General features: G+C 47.9%; 1 protein-coding gene across 1 annotated transcript in view; it reads right to left on the bottom strand.

Moving 5' to 3' along the window:
• The window catches only part of Slc9a3 (solute carrier family 9 member A3), a 41424-nt gene extending 15378 nt beyond the window's left edge, over window positions 1-26046 (bottom strand). The window contains exon 1 of the mRNA XM_051182737.1: window positions 25796-26046. Within this exon, the coding sequence (XP_051038694.1) occupies window positions 25796-25997 (202 nt within the window). The 5' untranslated portion in view covers window positions 25998-26046. The remainder of the gene's footprint in view (window positions 1-25795) is intronic.
• Window positions 26047-26472: the final 426 nt, after the last annotated feature.

Below are 26472 nucleotides of genomic sequence, written 5' to 3'. Positions count from 1 at the left end.
TGATTCCTTGGGCTCTGTCCGTGGTTATCCAGTCTTTTGAGATACCAGGGCCACTAGCAGGAAAATATCTGAAGGGTCTGATATCGCTGGGGTTTTCAGGCTCTCGTTCTCTTTTAGGGCACTGTCTCTACTCCAGGGAGAGGTCATAATGTGGATAAGAAGATCCTAAATATGTGCTGCCCACAGGGAGGTTTAGACAAGTATATGTGGCATCACCAGCTGCACAGAAAGCTTGCATCCTCATTCTGGCCATGGCCATGGGCAAGGGCAGCCCAAGAATCCCAGCAAGTTTTGACACCCAACTTGGGACCTTGAGACTCGACAGATCTTGAACAATCCTAGGGCTCTGCATTCTTAGACCCAAAGGAGTTGTGATAAATTCTTGTGGACCTTGGGATGAGACTGTGATGTTAGTGGAATTCTAAAAACCTATGCCTTGGCATTCCACCTCCCTGAATCAAGATAAGGTTCCTATTTTCTATTCTTTTTGGTAATATAAAAGTTGGGCTCTAGGTCCAAAGGCTGTTCAGGAATGTCTGGAGCCACTGTTTCCTCAAAGATTGGCAACCGCTGCTCTATGACCGTAGCTTCCCATGTGTTCTGGTTGTGGTTCAGCTTCCTTCTCAAAGGTGGAAGCCATGCCTTACCTTTGCTCTGTCCTCTGATCCCACAAGACCCTTGTTCCAGGGCTTACAGGAAGCTGTGTAGAAGCCATAGAGGCCATGTGCACATCCTACCTTTCTTCACACCCTGTGCTGGCTCCAGTTGGGGGGTGGGGTCACTTTCCTACCATGCCCTACTCAGAGTCTCAGTCTGAAAGCTGGTGCCCTATGTCCTTTGGGTCACTAAAGTGTGAGTCCCTCTGATGAAGGGCCATGAAAACAGACCAGAAAACCTCCGAGCTCTGACCACACCCAAGCTGTGAGGCTGCCTTCTGCTCAGGACTTTGGTCTTTTCCTACACCCTCTCTCCATGGTATAGGCCACAATTATCTCACCTCTGTGGAGTTCCCTTTGACAGCAGAGACTAGGAAAGGTACCAGAGCCATTCTTATCTCTAGAACAACAAGACAAGTCTGCCCTTTAGACACTAGCAGCTAATCCCTTACAGCTGGTGACTGTAAGATCTCAACAAGTGGAGTAGAGGTGCATGGAAGACAGGCTGGCTTCAGGTCAGCGGCTCTTCTTCAGAGGTAAGCCCTGAAAAGTCACAGGAAAATGACAACCTCTTCATTTCTCTGAACATCTACCCATGGTGTGGATGGGATGAAGACCACCTCTGCCCTTTGCCATTTCTTTGATAGAAGGGCCAATTTGGAATATACAATTCCACATATGAGAGAAGCCAGAGGAGTGGAGGACTGCATGTTCTTGGGTCCAAAGTGCCCCCAGGAAGACTGCTGCTGCCCCTGCCTACCTCGTAGCCCAATATCTCATTGAGGACTGAACGCCACTTTCTTTTGCTATTTGTGGGTACTGACCATATTTTTATGTTTAAGATACTTTTGTTCTTGTCTGTGAGCTGTTATTTACAGAATTTGATAGCTTATTCATTGGGGTGCTAATCCTTTTCATAAACTGAGCTGTAAAATCCTGATCCCTTCCTTGACTGCCCACAGCCATCCTTTCAAGCATGCCAATATAGGCCTGATGTGTCCTGGTCCTATCAGGGCTTGCCTGAATGTATTCTGGGTAATCTGTTCCTGGAACCTCACGTGGACATTGCTCCTGGTGCTTTAGGAAGGGCTCAGGTCAGTCTGCTCTGCTTATTTTATTTTAATACCACAAGTTTTCTGTAAAAGACACATTTCATTATTAAGAATGACCTGAGGGGGCTGGAGAGATGGCTCAGAGGTTAAGAGCACTGGCTGCTTTTCCAGAGGTCCAGAGTTCAATTCTCAGCAACCACACGGTGGCTCGCAACCATCTATAATTGGATCTGATGCTCTTTTCTGTCATGCAGGCATAATTGTATACAGAACACCGGGTACATAATAAATAAATAAATGACTAAATCTTTTTAAAAAGTGACCTGAGTACAAACCTTAACATGAATGTCCCTACTTTCAGCCTGTTTTTTTTTGTTTGTTTGTTTGTTTGTTTCTCCTATTTCCAGGGAGTTCCCTGAACTCCAGAGCAGGTGGCTGGCTCCATGCCCTTGGTCTGCAGTGGAGGTCCTGGCAGTATTCCTATTCCTGCAATGGTTTGAAATGGAGCAGCAGGCATCCACACCTGGGTTACCCCAGGTTTCCTTCTCTGTGCGCTGTCCCTCTGATCATCTTAATTTCACTGAAAGTCTCAAGCTTTCACCTTGTAGTTGTGTGAGCTGAGCCATCTCTCTCTGCTTCCTGCTATTCTTATTCATTTCTTGGGCCTAATGTTGATGGGCTCATGCACCATCTCAACGCTCTGAAAGTCATGTCCAGGTTATCCTGTCTGGCAATGGACTCTACACTCTGACCCTGTATCATTGATGAATATGGGGATTTATTTGTTCTCCCTGGATCTGGGCGCTTTCCTCGTTCATGGTGTCACTAGTTGCCCCCGAGAAATCTCTGTGCATTATTTTTTTCTGCCTGACTTGAACAGCCACATTTTCTGGGGCCTGTGTGTTCTTCCGGGCTGGACAATTCTTCTGCTGCTCATTCTTCGGTAGCCAATTTTGCCATGGCCATAGGGGGAAAATCTCAAGACCTGTCTCTGGGCTCAGTGACCCTGGGCTGGCAGTTGATCATTTGCTCTAGGCTGGGATCGTCCTCACTCAGTGGAGGAGTTACCTGGTGGCTGGGATCCATGGGGCCCACTTGGCACAGCCCAGAGCAGCCTAGTCTGTGCAGGCTTGTGTATGTCCCATGTCTACCTCCTAAACACCAATCTGCATTATAATTAGCCACTTAAGCCAAAGGTTCAATTGGCTTTAAGTAGCAATTTGCTGGTAGCCCAGCAGTTACAGACATAATGGGCATTCTAGAAATTAGAAAGCCAGCTGCTGCAGAACAATCCTACAGTAAGTAGTGCCTGCTTTCTGTTGCTGTAAGTGTGAAGATCACAGGTCTGATGTGTGGCAGCAAACATCCACAGACAGGAATGGCCCAAGCATGAGTTATAGTGAGTCTGGATCAGCTTCTTTCAAGGTGCTAGGTGCATTCCTGATGTAATCTATTACTTGAGGGATGGCAATAAAGGTTGCAGGTTGCCGTGGTGAAATGTACACTATACACCAGGCCTTTCTTTCTTCCTGTACCCTCTGCCCATATCACAGATGTGTGTGTATCATCTGGTGCACCCCTCCCATCTGAGAAGTAGGTGTTGCTGCCCCTGTATTGCAACTTTTGAGAAAGAAAGGCAGGAGGCGGGCTTGATGGAGCCTAAGGAGGAGGTGTCTATGGCTCCTCAGTGGTCTTCATCTGTGTATGATTGATCCTTAAGCTGTCTGGAAGCCCACCCTTGGGGACATGGAGATGCTGGGCAGCATGGAAGGAGGATTTCTTCCCCATACAGGAGAGACAGAACCCTCCTCCAGCCCATCCACCTGCACAAGACAGAAGCTGGGTAGCTAAGACATGAAGATTAGGCTTGTAATGTGGCTTTCCACACTGAAGTTCTCAAGCCCACTAGGCTGTTAGGGGAAGGGTGGCCTATAGGCTACAAGAGCTGTGCTGGGCTTTACATCCTAAACATACCCAAAGATTATGAGATAAAAACTTGGCTCCCTGAATGGTGCTATTGTAGGGCTTGTAGCAGACAGTTAGGGAGAAGCCTAGATCACTGGGAATCTAGCCTTGAGGAAGTTTATGACAGCTTTGTCTCCTTTTTTTTTTAGTTTTAAAGATTAGTTGTATTTTTTTTATTTGTGTGTATGTGTGTAAATGCATGTGATTTTATGTGAGCCACATAGAGGCCAGAGGGCATCAAATACCTTAGAACCGAAGTTACAGGAGTTTGCAAGCCATCTGATATGGAATTTGAGTCCTCTACAAGAGCAATAAGTACTGTTAACCCCTAAGCCATTTCTCCAGCCCCTCTCCTTTGTTTCTTTATGCCCCAGCCATGCAGTTAGAGGTTTCTCTTGACCACATAACATGATCCTGTCAAGATGTGTTGCCATGGTTCAAAAGCAATAGGCCAGCCATGGCCTGAAACCTCCAGAGCCACAAACTTAAATAAGCCATTTATCCTGATAAGTGCATCATCTCCAGCATTTGTTATAGTGATGGAAAGCTGACCAGAACAGCAGCAAAGGATGTCTGAGACCTTAACACAGAAAGAACCAACACCCTGCTGCATTTACTGTCCCAGGGGTAGACAATGGTCCAGAACCTATCAGAATGTGTTCTGCTGGGGTTGGGCTCAGTTTTGTAACTGTCAAAGCCAACACTAAAGCAAGTTTGTGGACACAAGAGCCAATACTAGTAGGCAAGAGAGGGTCTCTTTAGAGAACAAATAAAATAACCTAGCAGCAAGAAAACCAGAGAGGACAGAGTTGGGCCCTGATCCCCTGTGTCAGCTTGAGAATATTCTACTAGGCAGGTGGAATAGAGGGACATCCAAGCCCACAAGTAACTTATTGCTGAGGTTCAGAGTCACAGTTAATTAAGCACAAAATGGCACAGCCATCTGATGGTGACAACAGACAGTAAATGTTTTAGTTATAATTACAAACTCTCAGTAGTCTCTCAGAAGTGAGAAGTCTAAGCATTCATAAACAGACACTTTGGGACTAGGCACCAGAAAGAGCAGTCTCAGGGAGACAGCAGCGGACCCTGACCCCCTCACACCTTGGCAATGCAGCTGGGGACAGGCCTTGGTCAGGCCCAGAGTCAGCCCCGTTGCCAAGGATCTTTCAAGGTGACAGGCAGATTTAGCTGAGTCCTTGCAAATGCAGCAGCACAGTAAATCCCTTGGTTTTACTTTAACAGGTACAAGCCTTAGAGAATTAAACTCTGCCTAACAGAGCAACTGGACCGAGCAGTGAAACCCTGCCCAGAGGAAAGAAGGGGAAGCGCCTGACACAAGGGCCCCCTCCTTGTGCTGCAGAGCAGGTCAGGGTCATACATGCGCTCACACATGCATGTGCAGTTTCCTGTGCCTCACATGGACACACAGAGACACATAGATGGCACAGGCACACCCACACACTAGACACCATCAAAAAGGGCCGGTGTCTGGAAAGCCAACAAGTCCAGGCCAGCTGCCTCATCCACACACAGAAGACCCTGTTTCTCTGACCTCAATATTACTTCTGTTCTCAGCTGTGCCCATGGGGCACCTTGCAAGAATTTCAGTAAGTGTGTCAGGTATACCTCCAGGGCAGAAGGTAAAGATATTTATAGTACACCTGGAGTCTAGCCAATTCCTCCTCCTCCATCCCACTAGGCTACCTGGAAGTTCACACTGGTCAGGGGACTGGGTTTCTCCTCTTGTAGGCAGGGAGCCCCTCTATGAGCCAGGCCTCCTTCAGGCCTGAGTAATTTAGAGAACAATGTTCTTAGGTCTAGCTCTGCTACTTACAAGTCACTGTTCATTTACAAGACCTGGGAAAACACTGCTAGTTTCTAAATTGAAAAATTGATGGCTTTCTAGAAAAGCAGCGGCTTCTTCTCCTCCAAGCCATGGTGAACAACAGAAGCAAGGTTCTCCTGCAGCCCTACAGGCCTGTACTGAGATGGTTCCAGAGCCCTTCATGTGTTTGCGAGTTCTCCTCATTGGCTATCAACTGTGTAAGTTAGTATTTTGGCTTATGCTATATTCTCATCACCATACAGCTCTATTTTACATCTACTAAAAGTACTATTTTGTGGGAAGCTGCTCTGATAGGCTGGAGTGCAGCCTCCTCCAGACCCTGCTTCCCTGTGACCTGAGCTAACTCAAATTTCCACTCCAAGTTGAAAACCCTAGAACTGCTTGGCCTTCTGTGGCTTCTGAGGGTCACTATCCAAGATCTGGGGAGGGTGTTGACTTGAATAGAATGTAAGGTAAAGCATTTCTTCTGAGCCTGGAGTTCAGAGTTGGGTGTAAGCACTGGTAAGAGACCCAGAGTATGGCTATTGCCTCATCCTGTGCTCACCCCATTGACTGAGGGTACTCCTTACCAACATGGCAGGCATCTACCATGTGGCAGTTGTTTCTAATGGTACTGAGCACAAATGTGTACAGAGTGGGAAGGGCATGGGCCTGCAGTGTAGTCAGAAGCCAGTCAGGTATTAGCCCTGCGCCCCCTCTCCAAAGTGCCTTCTCAGAGCCACCACACCCCAGCCTACTTTGAGAGCATGCTACTTCTGTAATCCACCACTTAACAAAAGATGGTGGGTTTCCAGGCTTACCTTATGATCTCACATTGGCTGTAACTTGAAACTTGAGAGAAGGATTTTAATAATCACATCTAACTATTGGGTGCTGGAGTAGCTTCCATTGTTCCAACTCACCCACAAAGTAACAGTTTCAAACTTTGAAAAAAATATACAAACATCAGGCTAAAACCGGAGGGACATTCAAACCTAAGGAAGGAACATCATCCTCAATCTTCCTAAGCACAGGGCCCACCACAGCTGAGCAACCAGATGAGCCTACCAGAAACCTTTTGGCCACTGGCTGAAAAGCCAGGAGAGAAAGATCTAAGTAGCAAATAAAAAGACAGCAGCAAATCTCAGGAAGGAAAGAGCCAGAGACAGGAACCCTATATTCTCTGAGAAATCCTAACCACCAGCCAGTTCCTGTAATTTCCTGTGAAATGCACAGGAGTATGGTGAGTTCCACGCTGTCAGTTAGAGCTAAAAGAGCAGAATAATATCAGTACAGACAGTACTTGGAATTAGGTCATCACCTCAAGAAGCAACTATCTCCAGAGGGATATAGTAGGATATAGTAGCACACAGTCTGTAGGGTATAAGTCACAGTGTCTTGAATACAATTAAAAGTTACTCGACATGTGAAGAAGTAGGAGAATAAGACCGGCCATGAAACAACTGATGGAGACCTCACAGTGATGTGGATACTGGAACTATCAAATAAGTAGTTTAAAACAGCTTTAAAAACAGTTAAAATATGTGAAGAAAATGTAATTGTTCGGAAAAAAAAAATGACCAATCTGGGAATTGGAATAGGACATAAGTTAGCATTTTTTCTTTGAAAGAGAAGTAGTAATACCACAAGATTTATGGGATATACAATTGATTAGCTCTGCAGAATACTGCTGTGTTGTATGCAAGCACAGGGGTAAGGCTATGAAGATGTATTCTAATAAAACTTTATTTAAATAAATAGGTGGCTGGTCCATGGACCATGATTTCTTGACCCCTAAAATATGTTATCAAAAACATTCAAATGGAAATTCTGGAGTTGAATAATTCAATATTTGAAATAAAAATGTAGATGGACTTCACAGTATAGAAGCATGCAAAAGTTAGCAATTTGAAGGCAGGCCAGTAGAAATGGCACAATCTGAGGTAAAAAGAGAAAATACACTTTTTTTTTGTTAATTAGGGAGATGCCATGATCTGCAGGTCAATATCAAAAAGCCTAATGTGTATGTGTAGTAGGGGCTCTATAATGAGGGGAAAAGCAAGCATTGAGAGAATTTTGAGAAAAAAAAAAATAGTAGCAGAAAATGTCCCCAACTTGTGAGAGGCATGCTTGTGGAGTTGAGAAATTCTGCCAATTCAAATGGAGTAAATTTTAAAAAGAAATACACTCTATAGGACCATTAAATTCAAATAGTTAAAAACCAAAACTGAGAAGATCATAAATACATATAACTGCTTCCTTTTGTTTTTATCCCATCAAAGGACAGGAAAGGAACACGGGCCTGTTGCAAGTCTACCAATACTGTGATCTGTCTTGTCTCAGAGATCATCTGTCTTCAGGGGCTGGTAGTTTTGACAGGGCCCTGGCACCTGACCCTGTTTAATGTATCAGATGTCCTCAGGACCCCTCCTCACCTCATTTTTCACTGCACTACACTTTTAAAAGCAGATGTCATGAATGGTGTCCTAACTGATTACACACACTCAGCAATTCTGTTTTTCCTTTGGTTTATCAACAACCACATAGTGCTGTGTCGGAGCTGCAGAGGAGCAGGACAAAGTCCCTCATGCTACTTGTAGAAAAGGTCCTTGCCAGCACATCCTGTAGTGGCTGGACCTCTGACACAGGCACCCTCCACACAAGGTGTGTACCCATGTTTCAATGATGTTGCAGAAATAGTTTTTTCCTAAAAACAGTGGACATTTCAGGAGAACTTGGGTGTGGTTGGGATACTGACAGGCACACACAGGTGTCATCTGAGAGCAGGGGCAGCACTCAGGAGGTACCATTCTGATGTCTTGGTTTCTCCTCCAACACTTGAGCAAATGGCTACCTGGGAGGGCCTAAGGAGCTGGTCACGTGGAGTCTAGGATGGTCTGGCCTTTGGCCCACTAAGGTACCTATGTTAGAGAAGCTGTACTGTGCCTTCCTAACGGTGCTTCAATATGCCATGCACCCATGAAGGATGCACCTGCTCTGTGGCCTCCACAACTGTAGGCGCTGCCCTCACTCCCATCATATTTGGCCCTCTCTGACCCCATAGTCCTCCTGGAGATCCCTGTTATTTATCATGATGGGCTGAGATGGCACTGAGGGAAGCCTGGGCTCTCAGGTGGGGACTGTGGACCAGCAAGCCTCGGCTTTCTGAAGCAGACATCTTGGGGACCTCAGTCACCTGAACTCCAATATTTAGTGCTGACAGATTGCATGTTTGTTTGTTTGAAAACTCTGTAAAAAAAAAAAAAGTAATTTAATTGGGTTAAGTTATTGTTTAAAAACAATCCTTTTTATTTTACATACCAATCCCAATTCTCCCTCCCCTCCTCCTGCTTGCTTCTCCTTCCCCCACCCCATTCCTCATCCACTAGTCAGAGAGGGTGAGGCCTCCCATGGGGAGTCAAAAAAAAGTCTGTAACATCACATTGAGGCAGAACCAAGGCCCTCACCTGTGTATCTAGACTGAGCAAGGTAACCCACCATAGGGAATGGGCTCCAAAAAGCCAGTTCATGCACTAGGGATAAATCCTGGTCCCACTGCCAGTGGCCCCATAAAATGCCCAAGCCACAGAACTGTCACCCACATTCATAGGGTTTAGTTCAGCCCTATGCATGTTCCCCAGCTGTCAGTCCAGAGAACATGTAGAGACTGAAAGGCAAGTGGAAGATACAGCCAGGCCCTAACCAACAATTAAACCCAGAGCACAGCCCTCAGGGAGGTCCCTGGTCTTCTTTACACAGACTCCAAATCTGCCCCATCTGTGCCTACCAGCACCTCATAAATATAAGTTTCCTGGCCATCAGCTCCCTAAGGGCAGAGCTGACTCACAGGGAGCCTGGTAGGGATCTTGGATAGAGAATGTAGTCTTAGGTCCTTTTACACAGGTGATAGTGTGAGGCTGAGTCCAGGGCCTGCAAGTTTGGAAGGGAACCCACTGCCAGGCTGGAGACCAGGGGTCCGCCGTGGGCAAGGCACATGGAAACTCAATCAGTACTAGGGGGCAACTGTGCACAGCGGCATAGAGGCAGGGTACCTGGGCACAGCTGTGATGGCTGCAGCTAACATACCCGAGGACTGGAGGAGCAGAGTTCACAGCTCAGCTAACACAGGTGGCCTGGCACCACCGAGGACTTCCCTACGTCATGAAAAGTGCCAGAGGCCAGGTAAGCCAGAGTCACCTCCTTTTCATGGCTTAGAGCTTGAAGAACAGAGTCTGTCACACAACAGGAAGCCACTGTGAGAGGGACATGGGTCCGAGAGGAGGATGAGCCCCAGGTCAAATCAATGTAAAATTTGCTAAAGCAAAGATTCTTGAAGGACAGGAGACACAGGTGGATGTTCCAAGAGCTACAAAGAGTTTACAAGCATAATCCATGTGGGAGAGAAAGGATGACCCTTGTTGACCTTCAGACCTTCATGTGAAAAATTCCAGCAAAGCATTTTCTCTGAGAACTTCTTTTGGGCAGATAAACTATGTGGCAATGCCCCAAGGCTGCTGTTCACTGGGCCTATGCCCATTCACATGGTCATGGTCACTACCACCTGGGAGCTTACAACTTGTCTCCAAGGCCAGGACTTGGTCACCATTCACTTCCTGGACACAAAGCAGGAACTCATCAGGACTACCCAGCTTTGCTGTTCATATAACACAGGCAGATGATAAGTTGGAATGCCGAAGTTTTTTGTTTGTTTGTTTGTTTTTTGTTTTGTTAAGCCATAGAGTGGCCCAAAAGCATAGGCCCTTACTGTGGGAAGGGTTTGCAGACACTGGGCAATGGTATGCGAAAATGTTGATGGGTTAATGTCAGGCTTCATGCCAACAGCCCACCCTTCAGCTATTTGCTCCTCTGAGACAGATGGTTCAGAGCTCAGAGGAGCCTCCAGAGGGCCCCCACCAATACCTCCCTAGGGCAAGGTGACCCTGCAAGGTACAAACAGCTCCTATCTGTGGAGCCAGAAGGGCACGGTCCCTGAACATCTGAGGGCTCTCTGTTCCCAGGACTTGCCTGTCCACTATCTAATAGGCAGTTTTATCTTTGGACTTGATTTCCTGGTGTAAGATGACAATCTCATCTTTTCTGGATGTTGTGATGATGAAAACCAGATCCCCAGAGAGCTGGTGAACTGCTTTACTTTTGAACCCAAAGGGGAAAAAAGAGGGCAGAAGGCTTACTTATTATCTTTATTTCCACGGTTTTTCCATGGGAGCCCTCCACAGATACCCCGCTGACATACCCCTGTTCCAGGTTCCAATGAGGTTTTGTGCCCTCAGAACATGGCCCAGCCCAAGGACTGACTCTGAGAATCTGAAGAAATGGCAAGACATGAATACTCAAACAGTTAGGGGCTAGGGTGGAGAAACGCTGGACACTAGCAGGCCGAGGAAAGGAGTGGGGCACTGAGAGGAGGTGCATGCAGGGGTTCGAGACTTCTTGGGGTGGGTTGGCGGTACATGACTGTAATCCCAGCATTTTGTGGGGAGGCAGGCAGAGGGAAATGGGAAAGGGAGGGGAGAGAGGCCTCTTAAAAGTTAACACAAGAGCAATAATTTTAAAATTCAGCAGAAGACCTGAAAGGTGAGATTAAGAAATCCTAACAGAAAAACAGAAAAGAATACATGTGGTCAAGAGGCATGCTTCTAAACTAAATGGCAGAAAGTATTTGACTCCATAAGGCAAGTAGGCCTGCCCCCCAAAATACTGTTACAGAGTGGACACGACATCGTGGAGAGGAATCCCTGTGCACAGAATGCTGAGGAAGGCTTCCAGCCATGAAAGAAGCCAAGGGGTGTGTCAAACTCCACACAGGAAAGCATTTTCACCCTTCACCTCTTTGTTCCCAGAGTGGTCAGATTATAACAACTCAATGACCACCAGGTCCCTTCCTAGCCCTGGCTCTGTGGCCCTGACCAAAAGGCTAAGGGCTACTGTAGAAGAAATGCATTATAGAGAGGGGCCTCAGTACAAAAGCATAAGATGCAAAGATGGCCCAAGTCAATGGGGACAGTGTCCAGGAACCAAGCAAGGATGGGCAAGGATTCTCTGAGTCTCTTCAGAGAGCCTCAGAGCTCAAGCAGCACACAACAGCATATGGCTTCAGCAAAAATCCCCTGACCAGCACATAAAAAAGTGATGTCAATAGAGCTGGCAAGATGGATCAGCAGGTAAAAGTACAACTTGCCACCAAGCCAAATGACCTGAGTTTTATACTTGGGACCCACAGCGTAGAAAGAGAGAACTAATTCCTGTGAGGTGTCTTTGGCCATTACGCACATGCTATAGTGTGAGCATATGCACTTGCACACATAGATATGTACACACAAATTAATATCAATAACTTCAGGCAAAACAGAAAGCTACAGGAGCAATGGAGAAAAAAAAATTGCTGTCGAGAAATTTGGAATGTAATAGAAGACAGCATACCCAAGAACATGGTATGAGTTGAACAGCAGGAGAGTATTCCAAGCTCAACCTGGACAGGAGGACAGTTGAACATGGACTTGAACTCTGTCTTCTGAGCTTACTCGGTCATCTTGGGAAGAAGAGACAAGGAAGGAATGGCAGAGCCTGCCCCTTTCCAAACAAATTCTAGAAAAGTGTGAGTCTCAGTGCTGACAGCCAAAAGAAGGAAAGATGAATCCGGTGCTGAACTAGCATCTCTCTGCTACCTGATGAGAGCTTGCAGGATGCAGTGTGTTTACTCGGTGACTCTGGGCCCTCTCCTACCCTGAGGACATATGCAGTACAATAAAGACCCAAGTGGGCAGCCTTGGGTTGAAGGGTTTGATGGGACCCAGAAGGACACAAAGCAAGAGAGACGAATGTGAAAGGACAGTAAAAGAAGGTCCGGTGGTGGGCGTGGGGGGTGGGGGGTGGGCGTGGGGGGTGGGGGTGGGGGTGGTAGTGGGGGTGGGGTGTGAGGATGGGGGTGGTGGTGGGCGTGGGGGGTGGGGGTGGGGGTGGTGGTGGGCGTGGGGGGTGGGGGTGGGGGTGGTAGTGGGGGTGGGGTGTGAGGATGGGGGTGGTGGTGGGCGTGGGGGGTGGGGGTGGGGGTGGGGGTGGGCGTGGGGGGTGGGGGTGGGGGTGGTGTAGGGGTGTATAGAGATGTTTCATCAGTAGAGCATGCCACTTCCTCTGGTAACTACAGTACTCCAAGTTTGCCCAAGGCTCCCACGATCCCCTATCTGTGACCCCGTCACCTGTATTTCTTGGCCAGATTACCTTCCCCTCCCTCTCTAAGCACCATCTTCTTATCACATGGGCTCTCATCAAAATTCCTTCCCAGGAGGCCCGATCGTTCATTTACTTACTCACATGTGTTATTTTGGCCAAAACACAATTATCTAACACATAGCAAAGCCACAGGCCACAGCTAAGTCCCTTTAGGCTTTGCTTGCTGATATCGGGAGAGTCTGTCACAGGTGATATGGTTGTCTATGTAGAAAGTCAAAAAAAAAAATCAACAAAAGATTTCCAGAACTAATGAGTGATTACAAGGCAACAGAATGCAACACTCATACACAAAGTTTACGACTTTTCTACAAACCACCAAAAGAACATGACAAAATTTGAAATTTATAACCCTCTGCTATACACCTTAGCACAAAACCAAGGCATAAATCACCCTCTCCGAAATGCATCATAAAAGCCATAAACTCTGATAGAATAAATCAGATAACACTAAGTTAGGATGTTCCATGTTTGCGGATTAGAAGCCTGGATTTTGTCCACACGTTGATTCTTCCCACTTCATTGCAGCAAATTACTTTGTGGATTCAGACGCCCGGGTCTACAGTTCCTTTGCAGAGGCAGAAGCCCAGGAACAGATACTCAATGATGAAGGAAGATAACTAAAACCGATGCCACAACTGCTAGACCTGATGCAGTTAGACTTTTGGAACTGCGCGGGAGAGCAAACAGATCACTGCCAAAGACCAAGAGCAGAGAGAGACCTGCAAATACCACTTAGGCAGAGAAGCATGGAGATTCGACAGAGACAGACTGTTTCCCAACAAATAGCATGTAAGTGTGAAAGTGTGAATCTACACACAGGTCCTACAGACATCCTAAAAAAATAAATCCCACAAAACTACTTACTCAAAATGGACAAAAGACATGAAAAAAATTACAAAATTTTACAATTTCTAGAAAGGAAATAACATTGGGAAAAAGTGTAGACTATATTATGTATGTGATCACTCTTTTAATAAAACAGCCAAAGCATGGCGCATTAAAAAAAAATAAGTTGGGTTTCACTAAAATTTAAACCATTGGAGAGCTAGGGATGTCAGTCCTTGAAGTAGAACTTGTGGAGAATTCATAAGACACTGAGTTCAATCCCTTAGCATCCCCCCCATTAAATTAATTAAAAACTTGGGAGACCTGGCAAAAATTAATATCTAGAACATATAAAAAAACAAAAGAACTTCTTAAAAGAAAACAAGTGGCCAATGAATATTGACACATTAAAAAAAAGTTCAACATCACTAACTATCCCATGAATGCAATTAAAACTATATTGAGATTCCATCCTTTCAGAATGGTAACCAAGAAAACACGCAGCAAATACTTCAGAGGATGTCATGGAAAAGAAGCCCTTACACCCTGCTAGTCTCAAAATGTGGCATATGAACAAATGACGCTTCTTTCAACCATTAAAAAAATTAAATAATTTGGAGGAAAACAGATAGAAATGGAGATCATCATATTAAACAAAATCATCAAGATGCAGAAAGACAAATAGGGCATGTTTTCCCTAACACGTGGTGGGATGTCAATTTAATGGGATTTAGAGTCTCCCTGGAGGCATACCTCTGAGTGTGTCTGTGGGAGTCTTTCTAGAGAGGGTAACCAAGGCAGAAAGACTGGCCCCAGATGTGGGCGGCACCATTCCCAGGGGCTGGAGAAAGGGTGCTGAGCACCAGCATCCATCTCTCTCTGCTTCCTGACTGTGGCTACAATGTGACCAGAGGCCTTACATGCCATTGCCATGCCTTCCTCACTATGATAGGATGCACTTTCAAACTGTGAACCAATAAATCCTTCTTCTGTAAGTTGTTCTTGTTTTTGTTTTGAAGCAATTTATCACAGCAACGTGCAAAAGAACTAATGCATACATATTCTAGAACTTTCTTATGACCTGGAAGTAAGGTCAGTAAGAAGGAGAATATAAGCAGAAGACGTCCCCCCCCCCCCAGCAGTAGGGACAGAAAGGGTTACAAGAGAGAGCAACTGGGGGTAGGTAAGCCAAGCACATAATAAATATGTGTGAAATTGTTATAACAAAACTCATCATTTTGTACTATGAGTATATGCTAATTTAAAGAGGGAGATAAATGAAACAGTTATCTAGAAATCTGAAAATTAAAAGTGTTTGTTATAAAGAGACTGGTTCTTACTACCCCATAGCTCAGGCTGGCCTCAAGCTCATCATCTTCGTGCTTCAGGCTCCCAAGTGCTATGATTATAGTCATGTGCCACTGTTTCCAGCTAAAATTAAACATTTTGTCCTGCAAAAGACACTGTAAAGAGAACTAAAAGGTAACAGAGATGAGAGAAAGTATCTGTAAAACACACATTTGATAAAGGCTTCTCTCCAAAATATAAAAAGAAATCTTTAAAATAAATAAGAAAACAAAGAACTCAATTAAAAATGAGTCAAGCCGGGCATTGGTGGCACACACCTTTAATCCCAGCATCCCAGCACCCCAGCACCCCAGCATTCCAGCACTCCAGCACTCAGGAGGCAGAGGCAGATGAATCTCTGTGAGTTTGAGTCCAACCTGGTCTACAGAGCCAGTGCCAGGACAGGCTCCAAAGCAATACAGAGAAACCCTGTCTCAAAAAAAAAAAAAAAAAAAAAAAAAAAACCAACAACAATAACAAAAAAAAGTAAGTCAAATGTCAACCCAGAAACCTTATCAGAGATGCACAAATGTCAAATAAAGCAATGAAAAGAGGTTCCTCCTGGAATAGCCAGAAGAAAGGGGGTAAAAGAGAGAGGAACAGGAGAAGGGGTACTGTGAAATGCTAACTTCTGGATATGACATGGCTGTTGCCCTCAGGAATAGCTATGAACATCTGCTTAAGAGAAACCTGTCAGCATTCCAGCTGCTCTGGACAGGAGCTCATGAGGATCCATTTGCAAACTAAGGCCTGCCTGGCAATGGATGGCTGCCAGGCCATCCATGTTTCTTCAAGGCTATGGCCACTGGTAGATTGGCCACGCTCTGTGGATGGATCTACATCCATGTGATTGTAGGTAGCACTATGTGGACTTGGCCAGTTACAAAAAAGAAAAGCAAGGAAAGGAAATAAAGGTGGGAAGGGAGGTATTAGAGGGGTTGAGGAGAATGGGAGGGAAGATTTGGGTTGAATACAATCAAAATATACTGTAGATGTGTGAGATTGTCAAAGAATAAAAAGATTCTGTTTAAAAAAAAGGAAAGAGATAGTCCATGTTACTTTGTGTAAACAAAGGCTGTAATTTATGCCACCCCAGCTATTTACTGTGATCCCACCATACTAATAGCTTCAGATTTTGATAAGATTAGAGCAAATGAAAACCTAACTTTTACTGGAAAGTAATGGGGAATGGGACTGGTTCCTGGGAGATTTCGCCTGCAATCAATTGTGAAAAGCAAAAACTACACAGAGTACAGCCCACCAGAATACAAAGGCTGTGAGGCTAGATCCCACCGGAACAGGTGAGTTGGGGCTCGTGCAATAGGGTCCTCCTCAGACTTCTAGGTCAAATTAAGGCATGTGTATACTGGGCACAGGGAATGAACTGCATGGTATGGGCAAAGCAAAGCACTATCCCCAGAAACCAGCTGCTAGTAGCACTAATAAACCAGGGTTACCTTCCATATTTGCATCATCCCTCAGTCCCTATCACTTTGTAGTCTTTATACTTTCAGAAAAGGAAACCCTTTCTGGGGTTGAAGATGGCCTTGGCACAGGAGCATGCCTGAATGTGGAAATAACATGGGCCACCTACAACTAGATGTCCTTCATCGCCTCCACTATTTAACAGGGCCCGGGCTTCACTGGGAACACAGCAGCCTCTCTGAGGACACAGAGCATGGCAGGAACAGAGAGATTAGGTGAGCAGTGAGGCACAGCGTCAGCTGCTATAAGCACAGGGCAGGCATACTGTATGATCCCACAGCTAGCCCAGTAAGGCCTGACCATAGATAGAGTCTCTCACCTCCCCTCCAGACACCACTGATGCCGTGATTGTCACTGTGACTGCAGTGTGCCCTCTAGGACACACAGATTGTCCTCCATTACAACCATTTCTTTCCATGACCCTTTCTTACCTTCCCATCCGAAGCATGTACCTTACTTTCTATCACATGTCGCTCCCACAGCAGACACAAATGCATCTCATTTTAAGAGAGTTGGGCACAAGGGCCAGACAAGCAACTCTAGTGGGTGAGATAATGACTACAGGCCAGGTTTCTTGAGTAGACAATCCCTTTACCTTCCTTATGATGATGGTGATGGTACCAGCTTGTACCCATCCTTGTTCCCAGAAGAGTGTGAATTCATTTTTCATACAATACATTTTGATCATATTCTTTACCCTCCCCCAACTACCCAACTTCATGTTCTTTCTCCCAAAAGAAAATTCAACCAAACAAAAAAAATATGGCATCCATTTGCATTAGCCAATTATTCCTGATCATGAGAGACCTGGAGTTGATATAACCAGGATCAATTCACTGAAGAAAACTAATTTTCCCTCTCCATCAGCTATCAATTGCAAATAGCTTCTTGGTTAGGTTGGGGCTTTGTGCTCACTCCCCATTTTCCATGCTGAGATTTTATCTGGCTTGGACTTGTGACAGTCTATGCATTCTGAAACAGTCTCAGTAAGTTCATAAGCACGTCTGCCCTGTTGTGTCTGGAAGAGGCTGTTTCCTTGGAGTCATTCACCACCTCTGCATCCTCTTCTCCATAAATCCTTGAAGCTCGATGGGAAGGATATGATAAAGGCATCCCATTTAGGGCTGAATGCTCCAAAGGAGGATTGTGAACTCTTAAATATCTCACAATTGGATTCTACGAAATGGCTCCATGGGTAAAAACACTAGGCACTAAGCCTGATGGCTTGAGTCCGATCCCTGTAACACACAATGGAAGGCAACTGACTCCTGAAAGTTGTGCCCCCATCCCTGAACATGCACTATGGCATGTGCACATGTACCTAGCCACTGAGCACACAAAAACATATGAACACACACACAATTTAAACAAAAAAAAATTAACCTTCCCATAGCTGCGATCAGGATCCCATTCTGTGGGTTATAAACAGCCAAACACAGCTTTGTGGCTCTCACAGACTGCCTTGCTGGCAAAGGCCCATTTGTCCTCAGACCCTTCCCCTGGTAGAACACCTAGGGCTAATCAGTCCTCACAGCGAGCACTCAAGACAGTGAATGACCCCAGCACCCAGGAACAGCACATTGTGTGGGAGGTACTATGCCCTCAGGAATAGACCGACCTCAAAGTTCATCTGTACTTTGTGAATACCCACATTCACCTTCAAATCTCAGAAAACAGAATTAAAAACTGAAAGCTGGCTGGCAAGATGGCTCAACAAATAAGCCTGCTACCAAGCCTGCTACATTTATTTCTTCACTGCATGTGTATGTAAGAGAGGCTATGTGTGTTTGTATGTACACACATACGTGTGTGTGTGTGTGTGTGTGTGTAGTAGGACATGCATGTAGAAGTCTGAAGATAACTTACAGGGGTCAGTTCTTGCCTTCTACCATGTGATACCTAGGAATGCAACTCGGATGATCATTCTTTTTAAAAATTGGGCTAGTGAGCAGATAAAGGTGCTTGCTGCTAAGCCTAATGGCCTACATTCAATCCCCAGGACCCACGTAGTGGAAGAAAATAACTGTTCTCTGACCTCCACAAACATTCCTTGGCATACATACATAAGTGCAGTGCCCAGCTTGGGAATGATGTTTCTATCTACTGTGTGACTATCTTGGCATTTTTGTTTATTGATTGCTACTAGGTTCTGTAACACTCTCACACACCAGGTACCTTCTAAGTACCTCATCTGCTGAGCCCATTTCTTACCACTTCTCCATAGAGACATGCAAATGCGGCTCACACCCCATGAAGAGCCTAAGGCCTTGGGAGGTAGGAGCTTGTCTCTGCCCAGACAGCTTAACCAGGAGTGCTTTTCAGATGCTGCGACATGCACAGGTGGGAGCAGGAATGCCCCAGTCCAGGTATGGGAGGCACTTCCCTGACATGTGTTCCCAGAGGCCCTGAATACACAGTGCCTCCTTGGAGAATATGCCACGCGTCTTCGTTTGTCTCTCCCCGAAGTCCTGAAACTACTCCCAGGCCCATATTCCTCTCAGGATTTCTAATTTCAGAGGTTGCAGTCACCTCCATGGACTGATCTGGATGGGGATCCACTACTCTCCTAGATGAAGTGGGGCACAGAGATGGCACCACCTGGGCAAAGTATGTTTACACACTCCTTCAACGGGTGTGGGAACAAGAACATGAGCAGTATGAATATGCACATACGAGATCACCCCCCACTTCACATACACACAGGGGGCCGTGTGTGCGCCCACGTGGTCAGCATAATCCTTATGTTTGCACGCGCAGGCACACTTCCTAAGAGGCCTATGGAGTCCTGGGTCCACATCTCTAGCTAACGTACACCCTCCCTCCCCACTCCTCCACTCTTCCTTGTCTGACTGAGATGAGCCACATTGCTTTCACCTTGCAGTCGGGGCTCCCCAAGCTCCAGGGTCCTCACTCCCAGAGGAGCAATTGTATTCACTTCCCTGAATCACGGTCTCTTGGGCAGCTGCCCCAAAGTTAGAATCTCAGGAGGCCTAGAGAGGGCTTTAAAAAAAAAAGGCCTAGCTGATGCTAACATCTGTGGGCTCAGGTTGAGGGACACAACGCAGCAGCAGAAGAGCAGGAGAGCTGCTATGGGTCCCCTGAACAAGACTGAGAACAAAGCCTTCAGCAACGAGTGATTATTCCACTCCAGTTTTTCTTCAGAGTCCCTAAAAACAGACTTTTTTCAATGTTCCTATTTTGTCTTGCAAGAAACTCTTTCCCAGCAGAGAATACAAAACTAACTGGACTTTGGCACATCAGCTCAGCAGGTGGTAAATCCTGCAGATTTCCCAACTTGGCCAGGAGGGGAGAGAGGACCAGGCCGCTCCACCTCACAGGAGACTTCCCTCTTCCGGGAGAGCCTGAAAATCTGACCTGGAAATGATGCTGGTTTTGCCCTCATCTAGAGATAGTTCCCAGAGCTGGATTGCTAGCCCCACACAAAGCCTTCAGGATGTCATGTCTAGCGAAGTGAGTGTGGCAGGTGTTCCTAACCATCTCCTGCCCAGGGCTTGGGTGTTCTGGGGGGGGGGACAAGGAGGGGCAGGCAAAGACCACAACAATGAGCCTCCTCCACCTGTCCCTGGCCACACCAATGCAGTCCCAATGGTCCTGGTCCCGGTATTCTCAGAGTTTGCCCCTATCTGCCCCCATTTCTAGGGCTTGAGCTGATGCCCAGTCCCTTCACTCTGAAGCTCCCCTTATGTCCACAATGGGCTACCTCCCCTGCATTTCTAGTAGCTCTCCAGCCCCTTAGTCTGAACTCTGTCCCTGTAGCCAGCAGTGCGAGGGCTCTCCTTCAGATAGGAGATCCTTCTCAGAGAAATAACACCCAGTGACAGACATGGACAAGAGAAGTGATCATCTAGAAACAAAAGGCAAGGTATACAAGCCTGACAGACCTCACCTCTCCAGATGCTAGAATGACACTCAGGTGTGACTCCCACACTACTCTAAGCTTATGGGAGCACCCCTTGCCTGCCACACCCGAAAAGGTGTTGTCACCAGGGATGCCATGCACAAGAAATTGGGTGGAAATTTTGGGAAGAATTTGGCTAAGGACTTAGGAATCTCTTCCTTGGATTCAGAACCAAAGGGGTGCTGGGAGCTTAAGGTAAGAAGCCAGCTTCATCAGTATATCATTTACGCAACTGTACATGCACATATCCATGTATCCAGCTGGCTGTTCATGCCCACCCTCATATGTATTCACTCCCAGGCCTGCAGAAACCTTGCTAGGTGCAGATAGGTAAGCCACCAGATCTGAGGTAGGGATTTCAAAGCTGGGAAGAGGTGGGGTAGTAGTAAGCTGGGCATGGAAGGATACGGCTGGGGATGAGGAAGGCAGAATCTGGGCTCCAACTGGAGCTGAAGAAAGACTTAGCTGGAACTCAGCTGGCACCCAGCTCAGAGCCATGAGACACTCACTGGCAGCCCTGCCCTTATTACCTCCTGTCCCTCAATGATGGCATTCCATTGCACTGGCAACTGACTCCAAGTTCATGACTCTTCAAGGGAGGGACGGGTTAGGGAGAGCCAGGGAATGTTCTAAACTCACAAGTACTTACACATCCATATCCCTGGCTAGAGGCCCGAGAAGAGTAAAGCCTATAAAAGAGCAGAAAGAGGAGAGGAGGGGAGGGGGGGAGAAGAGGGGAGGGGAGAGGAGAGGAGAAAAGAGGAGAGAAGAGGAGAGGAGAGGGGAGGGGAGAAGAGGGGAGGGGAGAAGAGGGGAGAGGAGAGGAGAAAAGAGGAGAGGAGAGGAGAGGAGATGAGGGAGAGGGGAGGAGGGAGAGGAGAGGAGATGAGGGAGAGGGGAGGAGAGGAGGGAGAGGGGAGGAGAGGAGGGAGAGGGGAGGAGCGAGAGGAGAGGAGAGGAGGGAGAGGAGAGGAGGGAGAGGAGAGGAGATGAGGGAGAGGAGAGGAGATGAGGGAGAGGGGAGGAGGGAGAGGAGAGGAGAGGAGGGAGAGGAGAGGAGATGAGGGAGAGGAGAGGAGGGAGAGGAGAGGAGATGAGGGAGAGGAGAGGAGATGAGGGAGAGGAGAGGAGATGAGGGAGAGGGGAGGAGGGAGAGGAGAGGAGAGGAGGGAGAGGAGAGGAGATGAGGGAGAGGAGAGGAGGGAGGAGGGAGAGGAGAGGAGATGAGGGAGAGGAGAGGAGGGAGGAGGGAGAGGAGAGGAGATGAGGGAGAGGAGAGGGACAGAGGTTAGGGACAGCAGGGTAGGGTGCAGCTCAGGCTGGCAGCTGGGACTTCTTAGCTCCTCACGGTATGGTAGAGAGGTACCCAGGAGAGTGGACAGGAACTCCCAGCTGCCCACATTGGTCAGAGAAGCCATGCCACCGCAAATTTGGAAGGGGGTGAGGGGTGTTCTTTAGCCTCAGCACTGAGATGGGGCACCATAAAACACGGTACCCTGAGCCCTAGCAGCCACGTGACAGTGATCCCAGGGGCCTCTATATCCTACAAAACAGAAGGTAAAAAGCCTTTCTTTAAGGGAAGCTCCAAACCCTGGGGCTGGGTGGAGAAAGGACAGCTGAGCTGATCCTAACCTTGGCAGGCTCAATCCAAACACACTGAGGAGCCCATGGGAGACTCGGGACATACACATCTATGGAACCCTAACTTTAAAGTTCCCCGAGCTCAGACCCTGTTCCCAAAGAAACCTAAAGGGAAGTTCCAACACACGACAGACTATAGGGATAGAGCAGAATCCCATACCTATGGCATGACCTGCAGCCACCTGAATGGTTAGGTTATCAGGGCACAGAGGTGCATTGTAGCAGCCTGGCAAGGTGCTTGTGCCCCACAGTGAGGTTTCCAGGACAAGAATCCTAGAAGGCCTAATGGTTCTCTCTAGAAAGCAGGAGGAGCCTAGTAACACAGTCACCTGTACACACAGGCAGGACTAGTCAGGGCTCATACCTGCACATACAGCACTCCTTTGCTCTCTTACCTCGGGACGCTTCCAATGCTGCATGGTATTACAGCTCAAGCAACTGTCCAGGGGCTACTGTCCCCAGAATAAGACTCTATACCTTCAGTGACTCCCAGCAGATTCTAGAGAAGCCCCTCAGCCCCATGCGTTCTGCTCTGTGACCTGCGCCTAGCTGTCTCGCTCCCACGCCTCACTGATGAAGCTCTCACACCATTCTATCCTGGTCTTGGAGGCTCCCAGTTCCCTACTGATGGGACTCACCTGGGGGCGGTCACGTTACTGCCTGGATCCCCTTCACTGAACACCTCTGCAGGGCATGGTTTTGTTCCCTACAATGACCTTCTCCCATACTTTCTCCGGTCTTCATCAACCCCTAGTTCCCTCTCTGGCTTTAGAGAGAGTTGGTAGTGCTCCCAGCACAGTAGCAAGGACCCAAAAGCTGAGTGCTGATGGCCCTGCTATAACCTCTTTGTCCCAGAAATTCTGGGCAACCTCCACCTCTCTGAGGCCCACAAGAAGTTCTGATTGCTCTCCCCACAGCCTCTTTGGTCTTGCAGCCAAAGCAATGGTCGGAGTGGCCAGTCATGACTGAGGCCCACCCTCTAACAACTTCAGCACAGACCAAAGTCCTCTGAGGCCTACAGGTAAGTTGGCTCAGTCTTCCCCTAGCATTGCCTTGGCCTCTTTTCAGTTTCTCTTCAGCCTTTCCACAAGCTCCCAATGGCCTCTCCTTCTAGCCTCCCTTCAACCTCTCCATCAGCTCCCCTGGAAACCCTTCAGACTCCCGCCCCAGCTTTTCCCTACCCCCTTTAGTCCGTAGCTGCCCCAACTTCTCTCTTCCTGCAGGACAACTTCCTACTGTGTGCTCCTGAAGCTGTCTGGGTCCACCATGGTGGAGTCTGATGGCTAGTGCTGCCTGCGTTCTGACTTGGGCCCTTGTAGCATAGCACCTACCCAGCCTTGAGTCCCAACATTGTGGCCATAGGCTTACTGACTCCCAAAAGGGAGTGTGTGAACAAAGAAGGGGGCGCCTCACCCACTTAGGGTGGGCTCTGGCCTTCCACTACAGACCATCAGAACTTTCCAGTCTACCACCCCTGTGCTGTACACAAGCACCTTGACTTTGGCATGCTTGCCCTTGGCCTCCCTCAGTCCCCAACTGCAATAATCACCTGTGTTCTAGGGTCCATGTCTTACTCCCCAGCTAGGTCAAAAGCAGCTGGAAGAATTATGACCTCTTAACCACAAGGTTGGGCTTTGACTTAGAAACAATCAGAACAAAACATAAATCCCATCAACATAAGACCATCCCATCCTCTCCCAGATGGCAGTTCCTGTACAACGAAGTAGTGTAAACAGTCCTAAACATTTTTTAAAGTGCATGGGATTTAACAAGTGAGAGCCATGTCCCTGTCTGGGATCTGTGGCTATACTACCCAAATTCACACATGTCTCACCTACGCGCCTATGTTGGGGACAGAGCTATGTGTGAGGGGTCTTCGGTGGGGCATCTGAGGTTGATTGTAGGGGGAGGGGGTCTTCAAGGCTTCTGAACAACAGGTCAAAGTCAGCAGGGATCTAAATAAATCCAGAGTTCAGAGCTGAGAGAAGAGTTGTAAGGAAGAGAGTCCCCTGTCACCAAGAGGTTGGTTCTTCAAGCCAGGCAGGGTAGAGCTGAGCCTGCATTGTTTCTCTCAGCTTCTCTCCCTTCTTGCTTCCGTAGTGGACATTCAGGGTGTACAGGAGGTGCCTGGTGGGGTCTGATTAGAGTAACTCTCCCCCAAGAGCTAGTTCTAGTGAAGATTTGATGCAACTCCCTGTTGTTGGAATTGAACAGCATACAACTCGGGGGGTGGAGGCGTTGGTCCTTGGAGGAGGGCGTCTTGTGGACTGATGGGGTCTGAAAGGCACGGAGATGTATGCTGCCTAGAATGCGGATATATTTGAGGAATTTCCTTGGTAAAAGACCCCAGTGCCAGGTTCCTGGTTGAATATGCTGGTGACTTGCAGTACAATGCAGGGAGTGGGCCAGCAAGGAGGACAAAGCAGGATCTGGTGGGAGTCCTTGGATCAGTGAGAGCCACACTCAGTCACCAGGAGGCCTTGGGGACCTGGGAAGGTCATCTCCATAAGGTTTAGAAGTGAGGAGTGAGAGGTGAAATTGAATGACATTCAGGAACACCTGGGCCCCCTAGACTACTTAAGCTAGACATGTCCTTCTGCAGAGCTGCCTGTCCACTGGTGATCCTCTTGACTAACACTGGCAGCCAGCCCTTCTGAGGGCAAGTTCAAGTCCCCCACAGATCTGCAGAGCTATCCCCAGTACAAAGCATGGCAGATACACCTGGCTGCTGCTGACCTGAGATACTAAGTTCCAAATCTGTACTCCAGGAGTACAGCTCCTAGATAACACAGAGGGCGCACAGACACTAACATCCTGGGATGCTACAGCCCATGGAGCAGCAAGTGAGCTTGCTGAAAGGGTCTCCTTGGAACCTCCCCGGCCCCTCCTGAGCAGTCCTCACGAAGGAGTCAGTACTGCCCAGCCACAGCAGCAGACAGCACAGACCTTACTGAAAAACCCACTAGGACGATACATGTGAGGAAAACCAGATCCACGGGCCAAACAAATGGGAGGGGGAGGCAGCAAGAAGCGCTCAAAGAAGACGAAGAAGAGGAAAAAGTAGCCACCACCACTAACTAGGCTGAACTCCAAATGTTCTCTGCAAAGTTCACCCCTCCCCCCATCCTGCCAAAGAGGCAGTTCCCAGGAGGGCCTCTTCTGCCTCTTCTATTCCAGAACCCCAAAGGGAACCGTCAGGCTAGGGAATCTCTGCATCTGTTCTTGCTCTCCTCATACAGAGGTCTACTGAATTCCACAGGGACCACATCCTTACCACCTCCAGAAAGATAATGAAGCTTTGGTCCTCTTAAAATTTTTAAGAGGTCTGACCTTCCTCTCACTTTGCCAGGAACTCCTTCAGTCCCACTTCCCAGATTCACTGAGCCAGCTGAGAAAGAAGAAGCATCCTCCTCTCCAGACAAGGCGTCATGAGTTTCCCTGGATTTAATCAAGTCATTCATTCATTCATTCATTCATTCATTTTTACTGCTCTGGAATGAGGCTTCATGCCAGTACCTCTTACAAGTAAGTTCTCTCAGTACAAAACCAAGCCCCAAGGTACCCAGTAGGGCAGCACCTAGAGAAGGATTTGAGCAGAACAGTTGCTATGAGCCTGGGATTGTGGGGGTAACGCCTGTCCTGTAGAACAGGAGTGTGATGCCTCCTGGTAGGCTGGTGTGCTTCTTCAACCAACACCAGCACCAACTCTTCCTGGATGTGCCCCTTCCCCAGAAAAGGATAAATTCGAGGGCAAAGGCAGGTGGTACAGATTCTAAGGGCATGACTAAGACTCTGTCATGGGATGCCATAATCCCAGGCCGCTTACCGATTTTGGCCAAACTGGCCACAAGGATCCAAAGTGCGATGATGTATGGATCCTGGACGTGGTGCCATTTGAAGGTGACCACCTGAAAGCTCCCATCTGGGCTCGGTTCCTCCTCAAAGGCTCTCGCCCCTTGCAGGCTGGTCAGTGCCAACGCCAGCGCCAGCAGTAGCTTCCAGCCTGGTCCCAGAGCCCGGTGCCACATTGCGGCTGCTCGGCTCTGGGAGCCAACACGCACACTCTGGTGAGTCCCTGCCGCGCGTTCTCTGTCACAGCGCTGCGCTATTCCGGAGCTGGCAATAGGCAGGTCCCCAGCCAGCCCTGGTGGCCTTTAATCCGGCGGCCCCCTCCCGCGCCAGGGCGGGGCTTTCCCGCCCCCGCTGCGCACACGTGAACGCAAACAGTTCAGCGTTAGAGGCACTCCGGCCAGCCCTGCTCACACCCACCTCGTCGGTTGTCCCTTGCCTGGAAGTCTGGGCTCTCAGGGTGCTGTGGACTCCTGAGCCAGCAGCCAGGACCTGTGGATTTCAAGGTCGCTCGCCCCCAAAGTCCAGCGCCCCCTAGGTCGAGTGGCACCAGCCCACTGACAACTGCTTCCCTCTGGGCGTGGAGCGCAGCACGAGTCCAGACAAGTCACTGCTGACTCTACCTGACAAATGGGACCTGCTTCTCCTACCTTG

The sequence above is a fragment of the Phodopus roborovskii genome, unplaced genomic scaffold, assembly GCF_943737965.1.
Source record: "Phodopus roborovskii unplaced genomic scaffold, PHOROB, whole genome shotgun sequence".
NCBI lineage: Eukaryota > Metazoa > Chordata > Mammalia > Rodentia > Cricetidae > Phodopus > Phodopus roborovskii.
The sequence above is the reverse complement of the archived record's forward strand: the minus strand, read 5'-3'. Positions and strand labels throughout refer to the sequence as shown.